Consider the following 20,103-nt stretch of genomic DNA (forward strand, 5'->3'; position numbering starts at 1 on the left):
ATTAAAAAGAAAACTTGAAAAACTAAGAAAAGAACTCATTTCGCCTTAATTTAATAGGTAGACTCACTTAATCACTGTTTACAAGTTATTGACCCTGAGGTACAGTAGGTGCAAGCCTCGACTAGTGGTCTACCTGCCTTCTTTTGCAAAATCTGGGTATTGCCCAACAGGGAGAGAGAGCTGGACCTTGGAGTACATTACAGTAGCTGATTGGGAGATGTTACCAGCAGCCTTCCATAGTATTAGAGGTGTAACTTACAGCTGCAGCGAGGGTGCGAGGAGCACTCCACAGGGGGACCATCCACCCAGGAGACTCCCAGTTCCCACGTAATCCTCAGAGCCCCAGGGTGATGGGTCTGCCTCAGTAAGAGAGGTCCAAGACCCCTGCCCACAAGAGGGCTGGTTTCAAGTGTTAATACTCACAGATAAGAAGATACTGGTGCTCATGGAAGGTCCTTGGCACCGGGATCACCATGTTGGCTTCCAAGTGGTGAAACGTCATGGTTGCATTGGTGCTAGGAAGAGTTTAGGGTATGACCCACCCACAAAGTTAGTGATCTAGAGCCCTGTTGACTAAAGCTGGTTTCAAAGAGAAATCCTAGACTTTCCCCTGGTACCCATGGATCAAAGCAAGTGAAGATATGAGTAAAGTGTTTAAGCAATTCCCAAACTAATGCAGTAGGAAGACAAATATAATGAGTAAAACGAGACCAACATGGTAACTAGCACAGACTAACCTTGATGTCTTTATTGAATACTGGGAGCTCCCCCTGCCGCCTTTTACCCTTGGTGTCACCCCCCTCCTTGTACAGGAAGTCCCCTGTGACCTATCCCTGCCACCCTTAACCTTTAACCCTTGGTGTCACACCTCCCCTCCTTGTACAGGAAGAACCCCTTGAGCTATCCCTGAACCCTTAACCTTTAACCCTTGGTGTCACCCCCCCTCCTTGTACAGGAAGACCCGCTTGAGCTATCCCTGCACCCCTAACCTTTAACCCTTGGTGTCACCCCCCCTCCTTGTACAGGAAGAACCCCTTGAGCTATACCTGCAACCTTAACCTTTAACCCTTAGTGTCACACCTCCCCTCCTTGTACAAGAAGAACCCCTTGAGCTATCCCTCAACCCTTAACCTTTAACCCTTGGTGTCACACCTCCCCTCCTTGTACAGGAAGTCCCCTGTGACCTCTCCCTGCCACCCTTAACCTTTAACCCTTGGTATCACACCTCCCCTCCTTGTACAGGAAGACCCCCTTGAGCTATCCCTGCACCCTGCACCCTTAACCTTTAACCCTCGGTGTCACACCTCCCCTCCTTGTACAGGAAGACGTCCTTGAGCTATCCCTGCACCCTGCACCCTTAACCTTTAACCCTCGGTGTCACCCCCCCTCCTTGTACAGGAAGACCCCTGTGACCTCTCCCTGCCACCTTTAAACTTTACCCCTTGGTGTCACTCCTCCACTCCTTGTGCAGGAAGACCAAGGTGAACTCTCCCTGCCACCTTTAACTCTTGGTGTCAACCCCCCGTACAAGAAGACTCCCAGACGGCAGCGCTTAATTTGTAAAAAAAAAAAAAAAAAGTACCTGGGCTGTAGTCAAGAGGCCACTGCAGCCTGCACCACGCCATTGCCCCTGCTGGTGCTGTCAATAAACGCGTCAACACTGCTATTACCCATTACACTCCTGCAAGTGTGAAAGTCACACTACACCATGCTCCTAAAGCTTTAAGAACAGCTTAGGTGGCAGGTATTAGTTATTTTTAATGTTTACTAAATCAATAGGAAGCTATTTTTGTGCTCATCTTTAAATTAGACACACAGCGCCACTGTAGGAGGCTGGCCTGGCTTGTAGTGAGTACCAAGGGGTACTTGCACCTTGCACCAGGCCCAGTTATCCCTTATTAGTGTATAGGGTGTCTAGCAGCTTAGGCTGATAGATAATGGTAGCTTAGCAGAGCAGCTTAGGCTGAACTAGGAGACGTGTGAAGCTACTACAGTACCACTTAGTGTCATATGCACAATATCATAAGAAAACACAATACACAGTTATACTAAAAATAAAGGTACTTTATTTTTATGACAATATGCCAAAGTATCTTAGAGTGTACCCTCAGTGAGAGGATAGGAAATATACACAAGATATATATACACAATAGCAAAAATATGCAGTATAGTCTTAGAAAACAGTGCAAACAATGTATAGTTACAATAGGATGCAATGGGGAAACATAGGGATAGGGGCAACACAAACCATATACTCCAAAAGTGGAATGCGAACCACGAATGGACCCCAAACCTATGTGACCTTGTAGAGGGTCGCTGGGACTATTAGAAAATAGTGAGAGTTAGAAAAATAACCCTCCCCAAGACCCTGAAAAGTGAGTGCAAAGTGCACTAAAGTTCCCCTAAGGACAAAGAAGTCGTGTTAGAGGAATAATGCAGGAAAGACACAAACCAACAATGCAACAACTGTGGATTTACAATCTAGGGTACCTGTGGAACAAGGGGACCAAGTCCAAAAGTCACAAGCAAGTCGGAGATGGGCAGATGCCCAGGAAATGCCAGCTGTGGGGGTAAAGAAGCTTCTACTGGACAGAAGAAGCTGAGGTTTCTGCAGGAACGACAAGGGCTAGAGACTTCCCCTTTGGAGGACGGATCCCACACGCCGTGGAGAGTCGTGCAGAAGTGTTTTCCCGCCGAAACACCACCAACAAGCCTTGCTAGCTGCAAATCGTGCGGTAAGCGTTTTTGGATGCTGCTGTGGCCCAGGAGGGACCAGGATGTCGCAAATTGCGTCAGGAGAGAGAGGGGACGTCGAGCAAGACAAGGAGCCCTCTCAGCAGCAGGTAGCACCCAGAGAAGTGCCAGAAACAGGCACTACAAGGATGCGTGAAACGGTGCTCACCCGAAGTCGCACAAAGAAGTCCCACGTCGCCGGAGAACAACTTAGGAGGTCGTGCAATGCAAGTTAGAGTGCCGTGGACCCAGGCTGGACTGTGCACAAAGGATTTCCGCCGGAAGTGCACGGAGGCCGGAGTAGCTACAAAAGTCGCGGTTCCCAGCAATGCAGCCCAGCGAGGTGAGGCAAGGACTTACCTCCACCAAACTTGGACTGAAGAGTCACTGGACTGTGGGGGTCACTTGGACAGGGTCGCTGGATTCGAGGGACCTCGCTCGTCCTGCTGAGAGGAGACCCAAGGGACCGGTAATGCAGCTTTTTGGTGCCTGCGGTTGCAGGGGGAAGATTCCGTCGACCCACAGGAGATTTCTTCGGAGCTTCTGGTGCAGAGAGGAGGCAGACTACCCCCACAGCATGCACAAGCAGGAAAACAGTCGAGAAGGCGGCAGGATCAGCGTTACAGAGTTGCAGTAGTCGTCTTTGCTACTATGTTGCAGGTTTGCAGGCTTCCAGCGCGGTCAGCAGTCGATTCCTTGGCAGAAGGTGAAGAGAGAGATGCAGAGGAACTCGGATGAGCTCTTGCATTCGTTATCTAAAGTTTCCCAAGAGACAGAGACCCTAAATAGCCAGAAAAGAGGGTTTGGCTACTTAGGAGAGAGGATAGGCTAGCAACACCTGAAGGAGCCTATCACAAGGAGTCTCTGACGTCACCTGGTGGCACTGGCCACTCAGAGCAGTCCAGTGTGCCAGCAGCACCTCTGTTTCCAAGATGGCAGAGGTCTGGAGCACACTGGAGGAGCTCTGGACACCTCCCAGGGAAGGTGCAGGTCAGGGGAGTGGTCACTCCCCTTTCCTTTGTCCAGTTTCGCGCCAGAGCAGGGCTAAGGGGTCCCTGAACCGGTGTAGACTGGCTTATGCAGAATTGGGCACCTCTGTGCCCAACAAAGCATTTCCAGAGGCTGGGGGAGGCTACTCCTCCCCTGCCTTCACACCATTTTCCAAAGGGAGAGGGTGTAACACCCTCTCTCAGAGGAAGTCCTTTGTTCTGCCATCCTGGGCCAGGCCTGGCTGGACCCCAGGAGGGCAGCTGCCTGTCTGAGGGGCTGGCAGCAGCAGCAGCTGCAGTGAAACCCCAGGAAGGGCAGTTTGGCAGTACCAGGGTCTGTGCTACAGACCACTGGGATCATGGGATTGTGCCAACTATGCCAGGATGGTATAGAGGGGGCAATTCCATGATCATAGACATGTTACATGGCCATATTCGGAGTTACCATTGTGAAGCTACATATAGGTAGTGACCTATATGTAGTGCACGCGTGTAATGGTGTCCCCGCACTCACAAAGTTCAGGGAATTGGCTCTGAACAATGTGGGGGCACCTTGGCTAGTGCCAGGGTGCCCTCACACTAAGTAACTTTGCACCTAACCTTTACCAGGTAAAGGTTAGACATATAGGTGACTTATAAGTTACTTAAGTGCAGTGTAAAATGGCTGTGAAATAACGTGGACGTTATTTCACTCAGGCTGCAGTGGCAGGCCTGTGTAAGATTTGTCAGAGGTCCCTATGGGTGGCAAAAGAAATGCTGCAGCCCATAGGGATCTCCTGGAACCCCAATACCCTGGGTACCTCAGTACCATATACTAGGGAATTATAAGGGTGTTCCAGTAAGCCAATGTAAATTGGTAAAATTGGTCACTAGCCTGTCAGTGACAATTTGAAAGAAATGAGAGAGCATAACCACTGAGGTTCTGATTAGCAGAGCCTCAGTGAGACAGTTAGTCACTACACAGGTAACACATTCAGGCACACTTATGAGCACTGGGGCCCTGGTGAACAGGGTCCCAGTGACACATACAACTAAAACAACATATATACAGTGAAAAATGGGGGTAACATGCCAGGCAAGATGGTACTTTCCTACAGCCACCATGTGGCAGACTGTGATAAGTACCGGAGTTGACAATTAAGTGCCAGTGCCAAGCACTGGAAACCACCAGCTCAAATTAAGCACTGCTTGACGATCTCCATCCAGTGAAACCATCTTAGAGAAACCCTTAACTTTTCCCCCACGGTGTCACCCCCACCCGCTTGCAAGTCCCCCGGACTAACCTTGACCGTCTCCATCCAGTGCTGGTGCCTCTGCTGGTAGTAGACCACAGAGCTGTACTCGCTGATCGGCTTACTGCCCGCGCCCTGGGAGATCACGTTCTGGTGAGGAAGAGAATGGAGGGGTGGGAGAAGAGAACATTAGAGGCACTGTGAGACAGGAGGGCAGACAGGAGTGTGTCACCTGAGGCAGGAGGGAAGGACTGGAGAAGTGAGGAGATGGAGGTCAGGGAAGGAGGGTGAGGAAATATGAAAGGGTGACCTTGGACGTCATTTAAAGGTCAGACTGGGGTAGCAGCTGCTATCCGTAGCTTGCCCTGGCCTCAGGGTCATGAACTGAAAGCTGAGACCAGAGCAGAAAGTAAACACGGCCCTAGAGGCATGGTCACTTCCTGTACTCTCCAATCACCCTTCCCTAAAGCTCATCAGAAGCAACCAGGAGACATCTGAGGATCTCAGGGTTGGACAATAGGGGAGCTGTCGGATGTCCCTTGGGGGAAAGGGTGTGTAACGTCACTTCCACTACCTCTGGCCTCGTGCCGAATGGCCATGGTGATGAACAGTGGTTCCCAACCTGTGGTCTGGGGACCCCTGGGGGACCACGTAGCCTCCTCAGGAGGTCCGTGACTGCTTAGAAAATTAAATAATATCAACAGATTAGGTCCCCAGCTTTCAGTAATGACTCAGTAGGGGGTCCCCGGATTCTAATAATGATTCAGTGGGGCTTCCCAGGTTCCAGTAATGATAAAGTAGGGGTCCACAGATGTCAAAAGGTTGGGAACCACTGATGTAGGACACAAGAGAGAGTGAGAACATGGATAGGAAAAGAAATGGAGAGTAACAAATGAGTGGGATTGAAAAAGATGGAAGAAAGAGGGCTGGTGTGAGGAGGAGGAGGGAGAGATGGGTCAAGATTGGAGAAAAGATGCCCCAGGAAGCATGGATAGGTAAGGAAAGAATGAGGAATGGTTTGTAGTGCTCAGTATTGTATTCATTCTGATGAGTACTTCTCAGTTATTGTTAATATTCAAAGGGGCACACCTTCAGCACCAAGGGTGAAAGAAACATAAACAAGCATTGGTAGCGCTAGCAGCGCCCAACTTCTTTAGATGTGAAGCCGTATGGAGGGGGGCTTGGCCTGGAAAAGGCACACGCCATGAACACAGTAAAGTCATGTGTACCAGACTGAATAAAATAACTTCTGAAAGCCATATGTCTCCCTCTCTAAGGGCCTGATCTACAAAGCAATTTTGCAGTTGCAAATGGCGAACTTTGCAGTTTGCGACCGCACAATGGCCTTGTACAATCTCCCATCCCTATTCTGCCAGTCGGTATCCTGTTACTGACTCGCACAATAGAGATTGCGTCTTGCAATTAGGAAGGGTCGTTTCAAGGGCTTCCCTTCCTAATTGCGACTCGCAGGCCCATGTATGATTGTTTTGTGACCGTGAATGTAAAACAATCTCCGTTAACACCAATTTGAAATCAGTGATAATCCATTCACAAATGGGAAGAGGTCCCCATGGGATCACTTCATCTTTGTGAATGGTAGCGGAAATGGACCCCCCTCAGACCACTGCGTACTCTGAAAAAACGAAAAGAAAACTTTTCATTTTTATTTTTTAAATCCATACCGCTTTCATTTAAGGAAAAATGTGAATTGTATTCTGTAATGGTCGGACATCAGGCTCTAAAATATTTATTTATTTGTTCTTGTAATGGTGGCCGCCCTGTAGTTTGCCAAAATCATTTTTACCTCAAGCGTAGGGTTTATTTTTCTTTTGCACCCACCTGGGCACTTCTCGGCACAAACAATAACGCCCGGATGTTCATTACACAGATAACTCAATCCTCATTGGTTTCAAGACAGGCATCATGTTTGTACAAACTGCTGATAAGCTACAGCAGTTACAACTCTTACAATAATCATGTTTTTATAAAACACTTTGACACTTTTTTGCCATTTCTAAGCGCTATGAACAACCGCTGTTTCTGCTTCCCAATGTAACGAACTCCTCCTCACACATGGTCCCTCTTTTCCTTGTCTGTCACTGACATATCGAGGGGTAGATTCTTCATAGTGATGCACGACCACGCCAGCCAAGGGGGCGCAAGGGCAATGCAACAATAAAAGTGACATATATCAAGGCAGGTAAGTCCACCTTGCGCCGCACTGCATGGCCTGTTAAATCTAAAGTAACGCAACACAGTGCAAATCGCACCCTTGCATTACTGTGAGGGGAGCGTGTCTGTTCCACGCATCCACCCATGGATTTTGGCACTTTCCCAGTTTACCAACATCCCAAATGTACCAACACTGCTAAACTTGGGAATGTGTCAAAATACTACGCCTCCCCAGGGCAGCCACAATGAGGAGGAATATCTTTAGTTTATCCTGACTTTTCCTCTTTGCACGTGTGCTACATTCACACTTAGAAAGAGGAATCTGCCTCACAGGATTTTCTTTGTGCAGGAAGGTGTCCCTTCCTGCACAAAAACAATCCTATGTACAACTCAGGCACTCTTGCACCATAGAGCGAGGGTGCCTGTGTTCGCGCTAGGGAGCACATTGTGCGCCAGCGCAGGGGAAAGGACAGGAATGCGCCAGATTGCTGTGCTGCATTAAAATAATAATTCTGCCCTTTAGGACACACTTTTTTCACTCACATCGAAGCTTGGCTGTTCAATAATTCTTTGATAATTTCCAAAGCTCCATTACACCCAATTGTTGGTCCTATTGGACGCCGCATCTGCTTGTCTGTTTTTTGTGTTTCTTATTCGCGCTGGCTGCTATACATTAATGTTTGAGATGTGATTTTTTTTGTGCGCCTTGAAGCTGGACTAGCTCTGATGCTGCGCTTGTCACAGCTACAATAAACCCTGAATAGACTCCAGCAGAACATGCTGGGACCACGTGCACAGCACAGTTGTGCTATGAGTAAAAGACCCTCAAACCATCCCCGTCTCCCACGTTTATTGTTTCTCTCACATCCCACCCCCCTCCCTCAGTCTTGCTTCCTTTGATGCCTTGCTCACGCGTTTCACTCCAGTGCACACTTTCTCTCCTCCCTGCATTCACTGTCTCTGCCCTCTTTTTAGGGTTGAGCGTTCTGGCCCCTGTTGTAATCTCTCTGTGGGCTTTTAACCACACCCATGTCATGCCCATCAGTTTGGTTGGTTGGTGGGCTTGCCTTTTAAAATTCACTTGATTTCATTAGTGAAAGGCATGCAGACGTCATGCCTTTTCCAGTGTTTAGCCCGCCTCAAGCACACCAGCCAACTACTGAAAACATAAGAGGCTCCATGTTTTCGGTATTGTTTCTGGGCTACTTTTTATCTTTAATTCCTAGGCAGCGCGATCTCACTGGGCAGAAGTCAAGCGCTTTGCAAGACATCGACCCTGTTACATGGATAATTGCACTTTTGCCGGTAACATGGATAATTGAACTTTTGCCGATACATTTCACTGCGAGCAAACATCTGTTTCCTTTTGTGTGTCTGCTTTGCGGTCATGGCAGCTGTCGGCTCGCATATGTGAAACTGTTTTACTTTTCATTTTCAGTTTATGTGGCAAGAAAAGTCCGGTTAGGAGTTTACAACGCTAATAGCTTTAACTCAAGCAAATGCGAGACCCATTGCATTGCAAATGCTTGTTCCCTTTCCTAGCATTCAACTCTCCCTCCTACCTGACGACTCTATGCCCTGTCGAGTACCATCATGGATGTGATTGGTTGAGGTCTGTCTTCCTTTCTATGAGTAGCTGAGGCTCCGCCCCTCCTTGACACAGTCTTGGACATGGGACATTCCTGGCAGTGCCTATGAATCCTATGTCTTTCTTTGAATGCAGTCTTGGACATGGCACACAACAGGCAGTGCCTATGAATCTTATGTATTTCTCTGAATAGCTCAGGCTCCGCCCCTACTGGATGCAGTCTTGGACATGCACACAATACAGGCGGTGCCTATGAATTCTATGGATTTAACTGAATAACTCAGGCTCCGCCCCTACTTCATACAGTCTTGCACATGGACAGACACAGACAGTGCCTATGAAACATAAGTACTTTTTTGAATAGCTCGGGCTCTGTCCCTGCTTGATGCAATCTTGGACGTAGCACACTACAGACAGTGCCTATGAATCCTATTTACTTCTTTGAATAGCTCAGGCTCCACCCCTGCTTGACACAGTCTGGACATGGCAAATTACAGGCAGTGCCTATGAATCCTATGTATTTGTTTGCATAGATCAGGCTCTGTCCCTGCTTGACGGAGTCTTGGACATGGCACACTACAGGCAGTGCCTATGATCCTATGTACTTCTTTGCATAGCTCAGGCTCCACCCCTGCTTGACACAGTCTTGGACATGGCACACTACAGGCAGTGCCTATGGATCCTATGTACTTCTTTGCATAGCCCAGCCCCCCCCCCTCCCCCGCCTTGACGCAGTCTTGGCCAGGGCACACTACAGGCAGTCCCTATGAATCCTATGTACTTCTTTGCATAGCTCAGGCTCCCCCCCTGCTTGACGCAGTCTTGGCCAGGGCACACTACAGGCAGTGCCTATGAATCCTATGTACTTCTTTGCATAGCTCAGGCTCCCCCCCTGCTTGACGCAGTCTTGGCCAGGGCACACTACAGGCAATCCCTATGAATCCTATGTACTTCTTTGCATAGCCCAGGCTCCCCCCGCTTGACGCAGTCTGGGACATCGCACACCACAGGCAGTGCCTATGAATCCTATGTACTTCTTTGCATAGCCCAGCCCCCCCCCCCCTCCCCCGCCTTGACGCAGTCTTGGCCAGGGCACACTACAGGCAGTCCCTATGAATCCTATGTACTTCTTTGCATAGCTCAGGCTCCCCCCCTGCTTGACGCAGTCTTGGCCAGGGCACACTACAGGCAGTGCCTATGAATCCTATGTACTTCTTTGCATAGCTCAGGCTCCCCCCCTGCTTGACGCAGTCTTGGCCAGGGCACACTACAGGCAATCCCTATGAATCCTATGTACTTCTTTGCATAGCTCAGGCTCCCCCCGCTTGACGCAGTCTGGGACATCGCACACCACAGGCAGTGCCTATGAATCCTATGTACTTCTTTGCATAGCCCAGCCCCCCCCCCCCTCCCCCGCCTTGACGCAGTCTTGGCCAGGGCACACTACAGGCAGTCCCTATGAATCCTATGTACTTCTTTGCATAGCCCAGGCTCCCCCCGCTTGACGCAGTCTTGGCCAGGGCACACTACAGGCAATCCCTATGAATCCTATGTACTTCTTTGCATAGCCCAGGCTCCCCCCGCTTGACGCAGTTTGGGACATCGCACACCACAGGTAGTGCCTATGAATCCTATGTACTTCTTTGCATAGCCCAGGCTCCCCCCCGCTTGACGCAGTCTGGGACATCGCACACCACAGGCAGTGCCTATGAATCCTATGTATTTGTTTGCATAGATCAGGCTCTGTCCCTGCTTGACGGAGTCTTGGACATGGCACACTACAGGCAGTGCCTATGATCCTATGTACTTCTTTGCATAGCTCAGGCTCCACCCCTGCTTGACACAGTCTTGGACATGGCACACTACAGGCAGTGCCTATGGATCCTATGTACTTCTTTGCATAGCCCAGCCACCCCCCCCTCCCCCGCCTTGACGCAGTCTTGGCCAGGGCACACTACAGGCAGTGCCTATGAATCCTATGTACTTCTTTGCATAGCTCAGGCTCCCCCCCTGCTTGACGCAGTCTTGGCCAGGGCACACTACAGGCAGTGCCTATGGATCCTATGTACTTCTTTGCATAGCTCAGGCTCCCCCCCTGCTTGACGCAGTCTTGGCCAGGGCACACTACAGGCAGTGCCTATGGATCCTATGTACTTCTTTGCATAGCCCAGCCCCCCCCCTCCCCCCTGCTTGACGCAGTCTTGGCCAGGGCACACTACAGGCAGTGCCTATGAATCCTATGTACTTCTTTGCATAGCTCAGGCTCCCCCCCTGCTTGACGCAGTCTTGGCCAGGGCACACTACAGGCAGTGCCTATGGATCCTATGCACTTCTTTGCATAGCCTAGCCCCCCCCCCTCCCCCCTGCTTGACGCAGTCTTGGCCAGGGCACACTACAGGCAGTGCCTATGAATCCTATGTACTTCTTTGCATAGCTCAGGCTCCCCCCCTGCTTGACGCAGTCTTGGCCAGGGCACACTACAGGCAGTCCCTATGAATCCTATGTACTTCTTTGCATAGCTCAGGCTCCCCCCCTGCTTGACGCAGTCTTGGCCAGGGCACACTACAGGCAGTGCCTATGAATCCTATGTACTTCTTTGCATAGCCCAGGCTCCCCCCGCTTGACGCAGTCTGGGACATCGCACACCACAGGCAGTGCCTATGAATCCTATGTACTTCTTTGCATAGCCCAGCCCCCCCCCCCTCCCCCGCCTTGACGCAGTCTTGGCCAGGGCACACTACAGGCAGTCCCTATGAATCCTATGTACTTCTTTGCATAGCTCAGGCTCCCCCCCTGCTTGACGCAGTCTTGGCCAGGGCACACTACAGGCAGTGCCTATGAATCCTATGTACTTCTTTGCATAGCCCAGGCTCCCCCCCGCTTGACGCAGTCTTGGCCAGGGCACACTACAGGCAGTCCCTATGAATCCTATGTACTTCTTTGCATAGCTCAGGCTCCCCCCCTGCTTGACGCAGTCTTGGCCAGGGCACACTACAGGCAGTGCCTATGAATCCTATGTACTTCTTTGCATAGCTCAGGCTCCACCCCTGCTTGACACAGTCTTGGACATGGCACACTACAGGCAGTGCCTATGGATCCTATGTACTTCTTTGCATAGCCCAGCCCCCCCCCCTCCCCCGCCTTGACGCAGTCTTGGCCAGGGCACACTACAGGCAGTGCCTATGAATCCTATGTACTTCTTTGCATAGCCCAGCCCCCCCCCCTCCCCCGCCTTGACGCAGTCTTGGCCAGGGCACACTACAGGCAGTGCCTATGAATCCTATGTACTTCTTTGCATAGCCCAGCCCCCCCCCTCCCCCGCCTTGACGCAGTCTTGGCCAGGGCACACTACAGGCAGTCCCTATGAATCCTATGTACTTCTTTGCATAGCTCAGGCTCCCCCCCTGCTTGACGCAGTCTTGGACATGGCACACTACAGGCAGTGCCTATGGATCCTATGTACTTCTTTGCATAGCCCAGCCCCCCCCCTCCCCCGCCTTGACGCAGTCTTGGCCAGGGCACACTACAGGCAGTGCCTATGAATCCTATGTACTTCTTTGCATAGCTCAGGCTCCCCCCCTGCTTGACGCAGTCTTGGCCAGGGCACACTACAGGCAGTGCCTATGAATCCTATGTACTTCTTTGCATAGCCCAGGCTCCCCCCGCTTGACGCAGTCTGGGACATCGCACACCACAGGCAGTGCCTATGAATTCACACACCTAAATGCAGCTCACTTTGTTTCAAGCACAGAAGAGCATTTGTACATTATCTCTGACACTGCCTGCTTCTCGCCCTCGGAGTGATTGGAGTTCATGTCTTCCCTGGCACTTTTGCTTGGATAGACAGAACTAAATGTTGCTCATTTTTTCTTTCCTTCCTGGGTGCGAGTTTGCCAGGTTTGATTTACAATTCGTGGCCAACAAATCTGTTTTTGGAGGAGGTCTCTGAGAAATATATCTGCTTCTTGGACAGAAATACTTAGGAATGATTCCCTATCTGTGTGCAGTTGTGTCTGAAGCCTGGGTTTACTCTCCCCTTCTCTTATGAGCTACACCAGAGGCTACTCTACCTTACTCATATGTATTACACCTGAATTAATTGAGAATTACATTTATGCATAAATTTACTCTGCCCTTCTTGTATGTATTACACCAGAGGCTACTCTTCCTTACTCATATGTATTACACCTTAATTTAGTGTGACTTACATTTGTGCCTGAGTTTACTCTGCCCTTCTCGTATGTATTACACCAGAGGTTAGTCTAGCTTACTCGTATGTATTACACCTGAGGTTACTGAATCTTACATTTGTGCCTGAGTTTACTCTGCCCTTCTGGTATGTATTATACTAGAAGTAAGCCTAGCTTACTCATATATATTACACCTGAATTAAGTGTGACTTACATTTACGCATGAGTTTACTCTGCTATTCTTGTATGTATTACACCAGAGGTTAGTCTAGCTTACTTGCATGTATTACACCTGAATTAAGTGTGACTTACATTTACGCACAAGTTTACTCTGCCCTTCTTGTATGTATTACACCAGAGGTTAGTCTAGCTTACTCATATGTATTACACCTGAGGTTACCCTACCCTACTTGAATGTATTACACCTGAGGTTAGTGTGGCTTACAATTTTGCATGTGTTCACTCTGTCCTTACGTTATGTCTTACACCAGAGTAGTCTTCCCTACCCATATATTATATACCTGAGGTTACTAAGGGTTACATTTACGCCTGAGTTTACTTTGTCCTTATCTTATGTTTTACACCTGAGGTTAGTCTACCTTACTTGTCTGTATTACACCTAAGGTTACTGAGTCTTACATTTATGCTTGAGTTTTCAGTGCCCTTCTAGTATGCATTACACCAGAGGTACGTCTAGCTTGCTTACATGTATTACACCTGAGGTTAGCACGAATTACATTTACACCTGAGTTTACTGTGCCCTTTTCTTATGTATTACACCTTAGGTTAATCTAGCTTCCTCGTTTGTATTACACCTGAGGCTACTGAGACTTACATTGATGCTGAGTTTACTCTGGCCTTCACGTAACTCTTACACCAGAAGTTACTCTACCTTACTCGTGTGAATTATAGCTGAGGTTAGTGTGACTTACATTTAACCATGAGTTTAGTCTGTCCTCATGGTATGTCTTACACCAGTGTTTAGTCTACCTTGCTCATGTGTATTACACCTGAGGTTAGTGAGACTTACGTTTACACCTGAGTTTACTGTGCCCTTCTCTTATGTCTTACTTATGAGGTTAGTCTAACTTCCTTGTTTGTGTTACACCTGAGGTTACTAGACTTACATGTATGCCTGCATTTACTTTGCCCTTATCTTATGTGTTACACCAGAGGTTACTCTACCTTACTCTTGTGAATTACACCTGAGGTTACTGAGACTTACATGTATGCCTGCATTTACTTTGCCCTTATCTTACGTCTTACACCAGAGGTTACTCTACCTTACTCTTGTGAATTACACCTGAGGTTACTGAGACTTACATGTATGCCTGCATTTACTTTGCCCTTATCTTACGTCTTACAACAGAGGTTACTCTACCTTACTCTTGTGAATTACACCTGAGGTTACTGAGACTTACATGTATGCCTGCATTTACTTTGCCCTTCTCTTAAGTCTTACACCAGAGGTTACCCTACCTTACTCGTGTGAATTAAAGCTGAGGTTAGTGTGACTTACATTTACCCATGAGTTTAGTCTGTCCTTATGTTATGTCTTACACCAGGGGTAAGTCTCCCTTAATCATATGTATTACACCTGAGGTTAGTGCGGCTTACATTTACACCTGAGTTTACTGTGCCCTTCTCTTATGCCTTACTTATGAGGTTTGTCTAGCTTGATTGTTTGTATTAAACATGAAGTTACTGGGACTTACATATGCCAGCATTTACTTTGCACTTCTCTTAAGTCTTACACCTGAGGTTACTCTACCTTACTCGTGTGAATTAAAGTTGAGGTTAGTGCAACCTACATTTACCCATGAGTTGTGCGACATACATTTATCCATGAGTTTAGTCTGTCTTTATGGTATGTCTTACACCACAAGTAAGTCTATCTTGCTCATGTGTACTACAGCTGACGTTACTGGGACTTACATATAACTGCATTTACTCTGCCCTTCTCTCATGTCATACACCAGAGGTTAGCCTAGCTTACTTGTGTGTATTACACTTAAGATTAGTGTGACTTACATTTACGCATGAGTTTACTCTGCCCTTTTTGTATGTATTACATCGGAGGTTAGTCTACCTTACCCGTATGAAATACACCTGAGGTTAGTGTAAATCACTTTTATGTCTGAACTTACTCTGCCCTTCTCTTATGTCGTACACCTGAGGTTAGTCTACCTTACAAGTATGAATTACACCTGAGGTTAGTGTGAATCACTTTTATGCCTGAACTTACTCTGCCCTTCTCTAATGCCTTACATCCGAGGTTAATCTACCTTTCTCACATATGTTACACCTGAGGTTAGTGTGACTTACATTTACACATCAGTTTACTCCTCCCTTCTCTTATGTCTTACACCTGAAGTTAGTTTATCTTACTTGCATGTATTACACCTAAGATTGGGGAGACTTACTTTTATGTCTGAGTTTACTCTGCCCTTCCTTTACGTCGTAAACCTGTGGTTAGTCTTTCTTATTCTTATGCCTTATACTTGAGGCCAGTGTGATTCATAGTTAGTTTTTACTTCTGAGTTTCCTCTGCCCTTCTGTTAATCTGTTCTGTTATTCTTACACCTAGGTTTAGTGGGCCTTATGCTTATGTCTTACGGCTGAGGTAAGTGACCATCACTGCTATGTCTCAAGCCTGAGGTTGGGGTACTTCTTGTTATGTCTTAAACCTGGGGTTGTGGGACTTATTTCTAAGTCTTAAGGCTAATGTTGTGGGATTTACTACTATGTCTTAAGCCTGAGGTTGTGGGACTTACTGCTGTGCCTTGCCTCTGAGATTGTGGGATTTACTTCAATGTCTTACACCTTAGGTTGTGGGGCTTACTTCAATTTCTTAAGCCTGAGGTTGTGAAAAATATTTCTATAGCTTAAGCCTGAGGTTGTGGGACTCACTGTTATGTCTTAAGCCTGAGGTTGTGGGCCGTACTGTTTCTAAGTGTGCTGCATTCTGCACACATAGGAGAAAAATACCTTAAGTTTTTGAAGGAGTCCCTTCCTGCACAAAAACAATCTTTCCTACAATTCTTACCCTCGCACCATGGTGCAAGAGTGCCTGCATTGGTGCATGGCAGCCAATTGTGCACCAGCGCAGTGGACGAGGACAGGAATGTGCTCTAACTCATAGATACAGCCCATTTCTGCCCTTTTCTTTTGACGCAGGGCAGCACAGCAGGAAGGCTTGAGGCGCTGACCTACGCCAAATATTGTAAATCTACCCCATGGTTTACGCTCTTCTCAGAGACCAAAGCCTCAAGGGCAATAGGTGCATGGATGTATATGATGTAGGAGCCAGTTAAAGCGCTGCATGTCCTGGGTATTACCGGGATGATGTTTCCTTCCTCGTCGCACACGCACAGGGCCACCTCCACGTTCTTCTGCGTCTTCTTGTTGCATTTATCAAAATCTCCCTGGACCAGCGTCACATAGATATCATTTCTGATATCACCTGAGGTCGGCAATGAGAGAGAGAATTAACTTTTCAGGAATGAGTGGATGGATGGATGAATGGGTAAATGAATGGTGACACTGCAAACAAAACCACTCAAACGTTAACAGACATGGGTGCTATGTTGAAAGAGTAGCTGATGTATTCTTGCAACAGGGCACTGATCATGCAGAAAGTTCTATATCATAGAAAACAGAAAGGAGTAGCAAAGGCCAAAAATATAAGTTATAAAAGACATAAATGGAAAAACAACTGCAAGTTGAAAGGAACTTAATTCTGCAGCATGAATTACTTCTTCCATACCTTAGAGTCTAACGGGTAGAATAACAATGACCATGTGCTGTATGTTGCACACTGATCACATATCTATCAGCAAATCAATACCTGAACCAATCATCTGTTACAGCCCAATTACACCAAAGTCAAGCAGACCTCAGGATGAATTAGAAAGCTATGAAGGTACAAGCTGAAATACTCAAATGACTACATTGTCCACACACATGTAGCAAACCTCTAGAAAGTGGCACATGGCCCACTGTCCCTGACAAATAATTGCTTCAAACCTAAGGAAATCCATAAGGGACATAGGACCTGATTTATAATTTGTCACCTTATTAGAAATACATTATATTGAGGGCTGCTGGAATTATACTATTGTGCGGCTGCAGTGATTTTCGCATAATTAGAGCTTTGCCGTAATCTATCATCTGTTGAATAATTTGCATATTTTAACAAAACAAATAGTTTTGAGCTCAAACAGCTCAAAAGTTACTAAAAAGGTAGTGACACGTGTTGTTGCGTGGTGAAAGCTCTTCGCAAAGCTGACGTGGTCACATTTCTGCTACTTCTTGTTATATTTCAGCATTAAATTGGTACTAATGAACGGCAACCAAGGCCCAGACCATGTTACTAAGTTTTAAAATGACCAAATAATGAAGTACTGCTATACCAAAATGTGCCGCATTTTGCCTTTTCTTGCTGCATAATTTAGTCAACCCTGCCGCATAATTTGGCCCTCTTCTGCTGCATAATCCCAGTGGCCCTGATTATGTCCTGCAGCACTTGAAATAAGACCAACAGGGCATCCGCCATGTTTGAGACGAAGTAGCTGTCCGCAAACTGTAAATCAAGCCCTTTGTTTATTGATTGACAGTTGGCCATTCGGGCTAGGAGTTTGTAAAACTTTTACTGCATGAGTGAAGTCTTGTGAAAGCTGGTCCTCTGTAGTTTGCAGCATTTCCTCCCCTTCCTGCATTTTCACATTTTACCGATCTAACTGGCATTATTTCTGTGCTCGTGCTTGGTAATACTTAAATGGATATACTTCATTTTCATGAGATACCTTAAACTGCTTTCATCATGACTGGATGTTGCCATTTTCCCCCCCAAGACAACAAAAAGGGCAAAGTCATAATTTCAATATGAAAACACTTTGATTGGGTGGGTGGCCCAAATCCACCAGACAGAGGAGTGGTGGAGTGTTCAAATTGTGAAAACAAAAAGTGAGGAAACACATTTTGAATAAGTGAAAAATCTAAATTTAGAATTTTAATTCAGTCTATTTGGGACTGGTGTGAAAGCCAAAAGTTAGAAATGATGTACTTTGCCTCCATTCTTTTTACACTAACTCTTGCTGTAAGGGATCCTCACCCTAACTGCTACTCCCAATGCTAACACCCTTGCTTCCTGGTATTCACCCTAAACCTAACCAGAGGTACCCTAATCAGAGCTATCTAACCCTAATCTCATCATTTACCCATCCTTATTTATAACCCTAAATCTAAAACCATGCAAAACCTTAACCCAATCTGCCGCCCTAACCATAGCCTTAATAGTGATAATATTCCTAACCATTGACTATAACTCTTACCCTTTTCTCATTGCTCCCTTTAATCCGATTACTGAGACTAATCATACCTCACACCTTTAACCTTTCCATATCCATAAAGAGTACATAAACTTAATCCTAACTTATTTTTCCCTATCTGTAAAGAGTACAACAACTGAATCCTAACTTCAGTTTTCCCATCCTTGAAAAGTACATAAACTTAATCCTAATTTACATTTTCTAATCCATAAATTATTTCTATATCAGTAAAGGGTCCATAAAATTAATTCTAACTTAATTTTTTTCTATTGGCAAAGAGTACATAAACGTAATCTAAATAAATTTCCCTATCCGTAAAGAGTACATACACTTAATTCTAATTAAATTTTCCATATCCGTAAAGAGTATATACACTTAATCCTAACTTAATTTTCCTTATCTGTAAAGAGTACATACACATAATCCTTACATAATTTTCCCTATCTTAATCCTAACATAAACTTAATCCTAACTAAACTTTCCTATCCGTAAACAACACAGAAACTTAATCATCAATTAAGTTTCCCTATCTGTAAAGAGTACCTAAACTTAATCCTAATTTAAGATTCCGTATCCGTAAAGAGTCCATAAACTTAATTCCAACCTAATTTTCCCTATCTGTAAAGAGTACATACGGTTAATCACAATTTAATTTTTCCTATCCGTAAAGAGTAAAAACACTTAATCAAGTTTAAATTTCCCTATCTGTAAAGAGTACATAAACTTAATCCTAACTTAAGTTTCCTATCCATAAACAACACATAAATATAAATCTAACTTAAATTTCCTATCCGTAAAAAACACATAAACTTAATCATAAATTAAGTTTCCCTATCTGTAAAGAGTACCTAAACTTAATCCTAATTTAAGATTCTGTATCTGTAAAGAGTCCATAAACTTAATTCCAACCTAACTTTCCCTATCTGTAAAGAGTACATACGTTTAATCCCAATTTAATTTTTCTTATCCGTAAAGAGTGAAAACACTTAATCAAGCTTAAATTTCCCTATCTGTAAAGAGTACATAAACGTAATCCTAACTTAAATTTCCTATCCGTAAACAACACATAAATATAAATATAAATTAAGTGTTCTATCTGTAAACAACACATAAACTTAATCCTAAATCCTTAATCCTAATTTAAATTTCCCTATCCGTAAAGAAAACAGAAACGTATTCCTAATTTAAGTTTCCCTGTCCGTAAAGAGTAGATACAGTTAATACCAACTTAATTTTCCGTATCCATAAAGAGTACATACACATAATCTAACTTAATTTTTCCTATCTGTAAAGAGTACATAAGAGTAATCCTAATTTAAATTTCCTATTCATAAAACACACATAAATATAATCCTATCCTAAATTTCCTATCCGTAAACAACACATAAACTTAATCCTACCTTAATTTTCTCTATCGGTCAAGAGTGCATAAACTTAATCTAAATAAATTTCCCTATTCATAAAGAGTACATACACTTAATCCTAACTTAATTTTCCCTATCCATAAAGAGTACATAAACTTAATCCTAACTTTATTTTCCCTATCTGTAAAGAGTACATAAATGTAATCATAACTTAAGTTTGCTATCCGTAAACAACACATAAACTTAATCCTAACTTAAGTTTCCCTCTGTCCGTAAAGAGTACCTAAACTCCTAATTTAAGTTTCCCTATCCGTAAAGAGTCCATAAACTTAATCCTAACTTAATTTTTCCTATTGGTAAATAGTACATAAACTTGATTGTAAATAAATTTCCCTATCAGTAAAGAGTCCATAAACCTAATCCTAACTTAAATTCCCTATCCTTAAACAACACTTATATATAATCCTAACTTAAATTTCCGATCTGTAAACAACATATTAACTTA

At 45.5% G+C, this 20,103-nt stretch overlaps 1 protein-coding gene across 1 annotated transcript in view; it reads right to left on the reverse strand.

Moving 5' to 3' along the window:
• Positions 1–20,103, reverse strand: part of LOC138255404 (dedicator of cytokinesis protein 2-like) — a 1,984,107-nt gene that overhangs the window by 1,555,205 nt on the left and 408,799 nt on the right. Inside the window, exons 14-15 of the mRNA XM_069205837.1 lie at positions 16,243–16,367; positions 5,006–5,104 (exon numbers count right to left, since the gene is read on the reverse strand). Coding sequence (XP_069061938.1) covers positions 5,006–5,104; positions 16,243–16,367 — 224 coding nt within the window. The remainder of the gene's footprint in view (positions 1–5,005; positions 5,105–16,242; positions 16,368–20,103) is intronic.

This window comes from Pleurodeles waltl, chromosome 1_1 (genome assembly GCF_031143425.1).
Source record: "Pleurodeles waltl isolate 20211129_DDA chromosome 1_1, aPleWal1.hap1.20221129, whole genome shotgun sequence".
NCBI classification, from domain to species: domain Eukaryota; kingdom Metazoa; phylum Chordata; class Amphibia; order Caudata; family Salamandridae; genus Pleurodeles; species Pleurodeles waltl.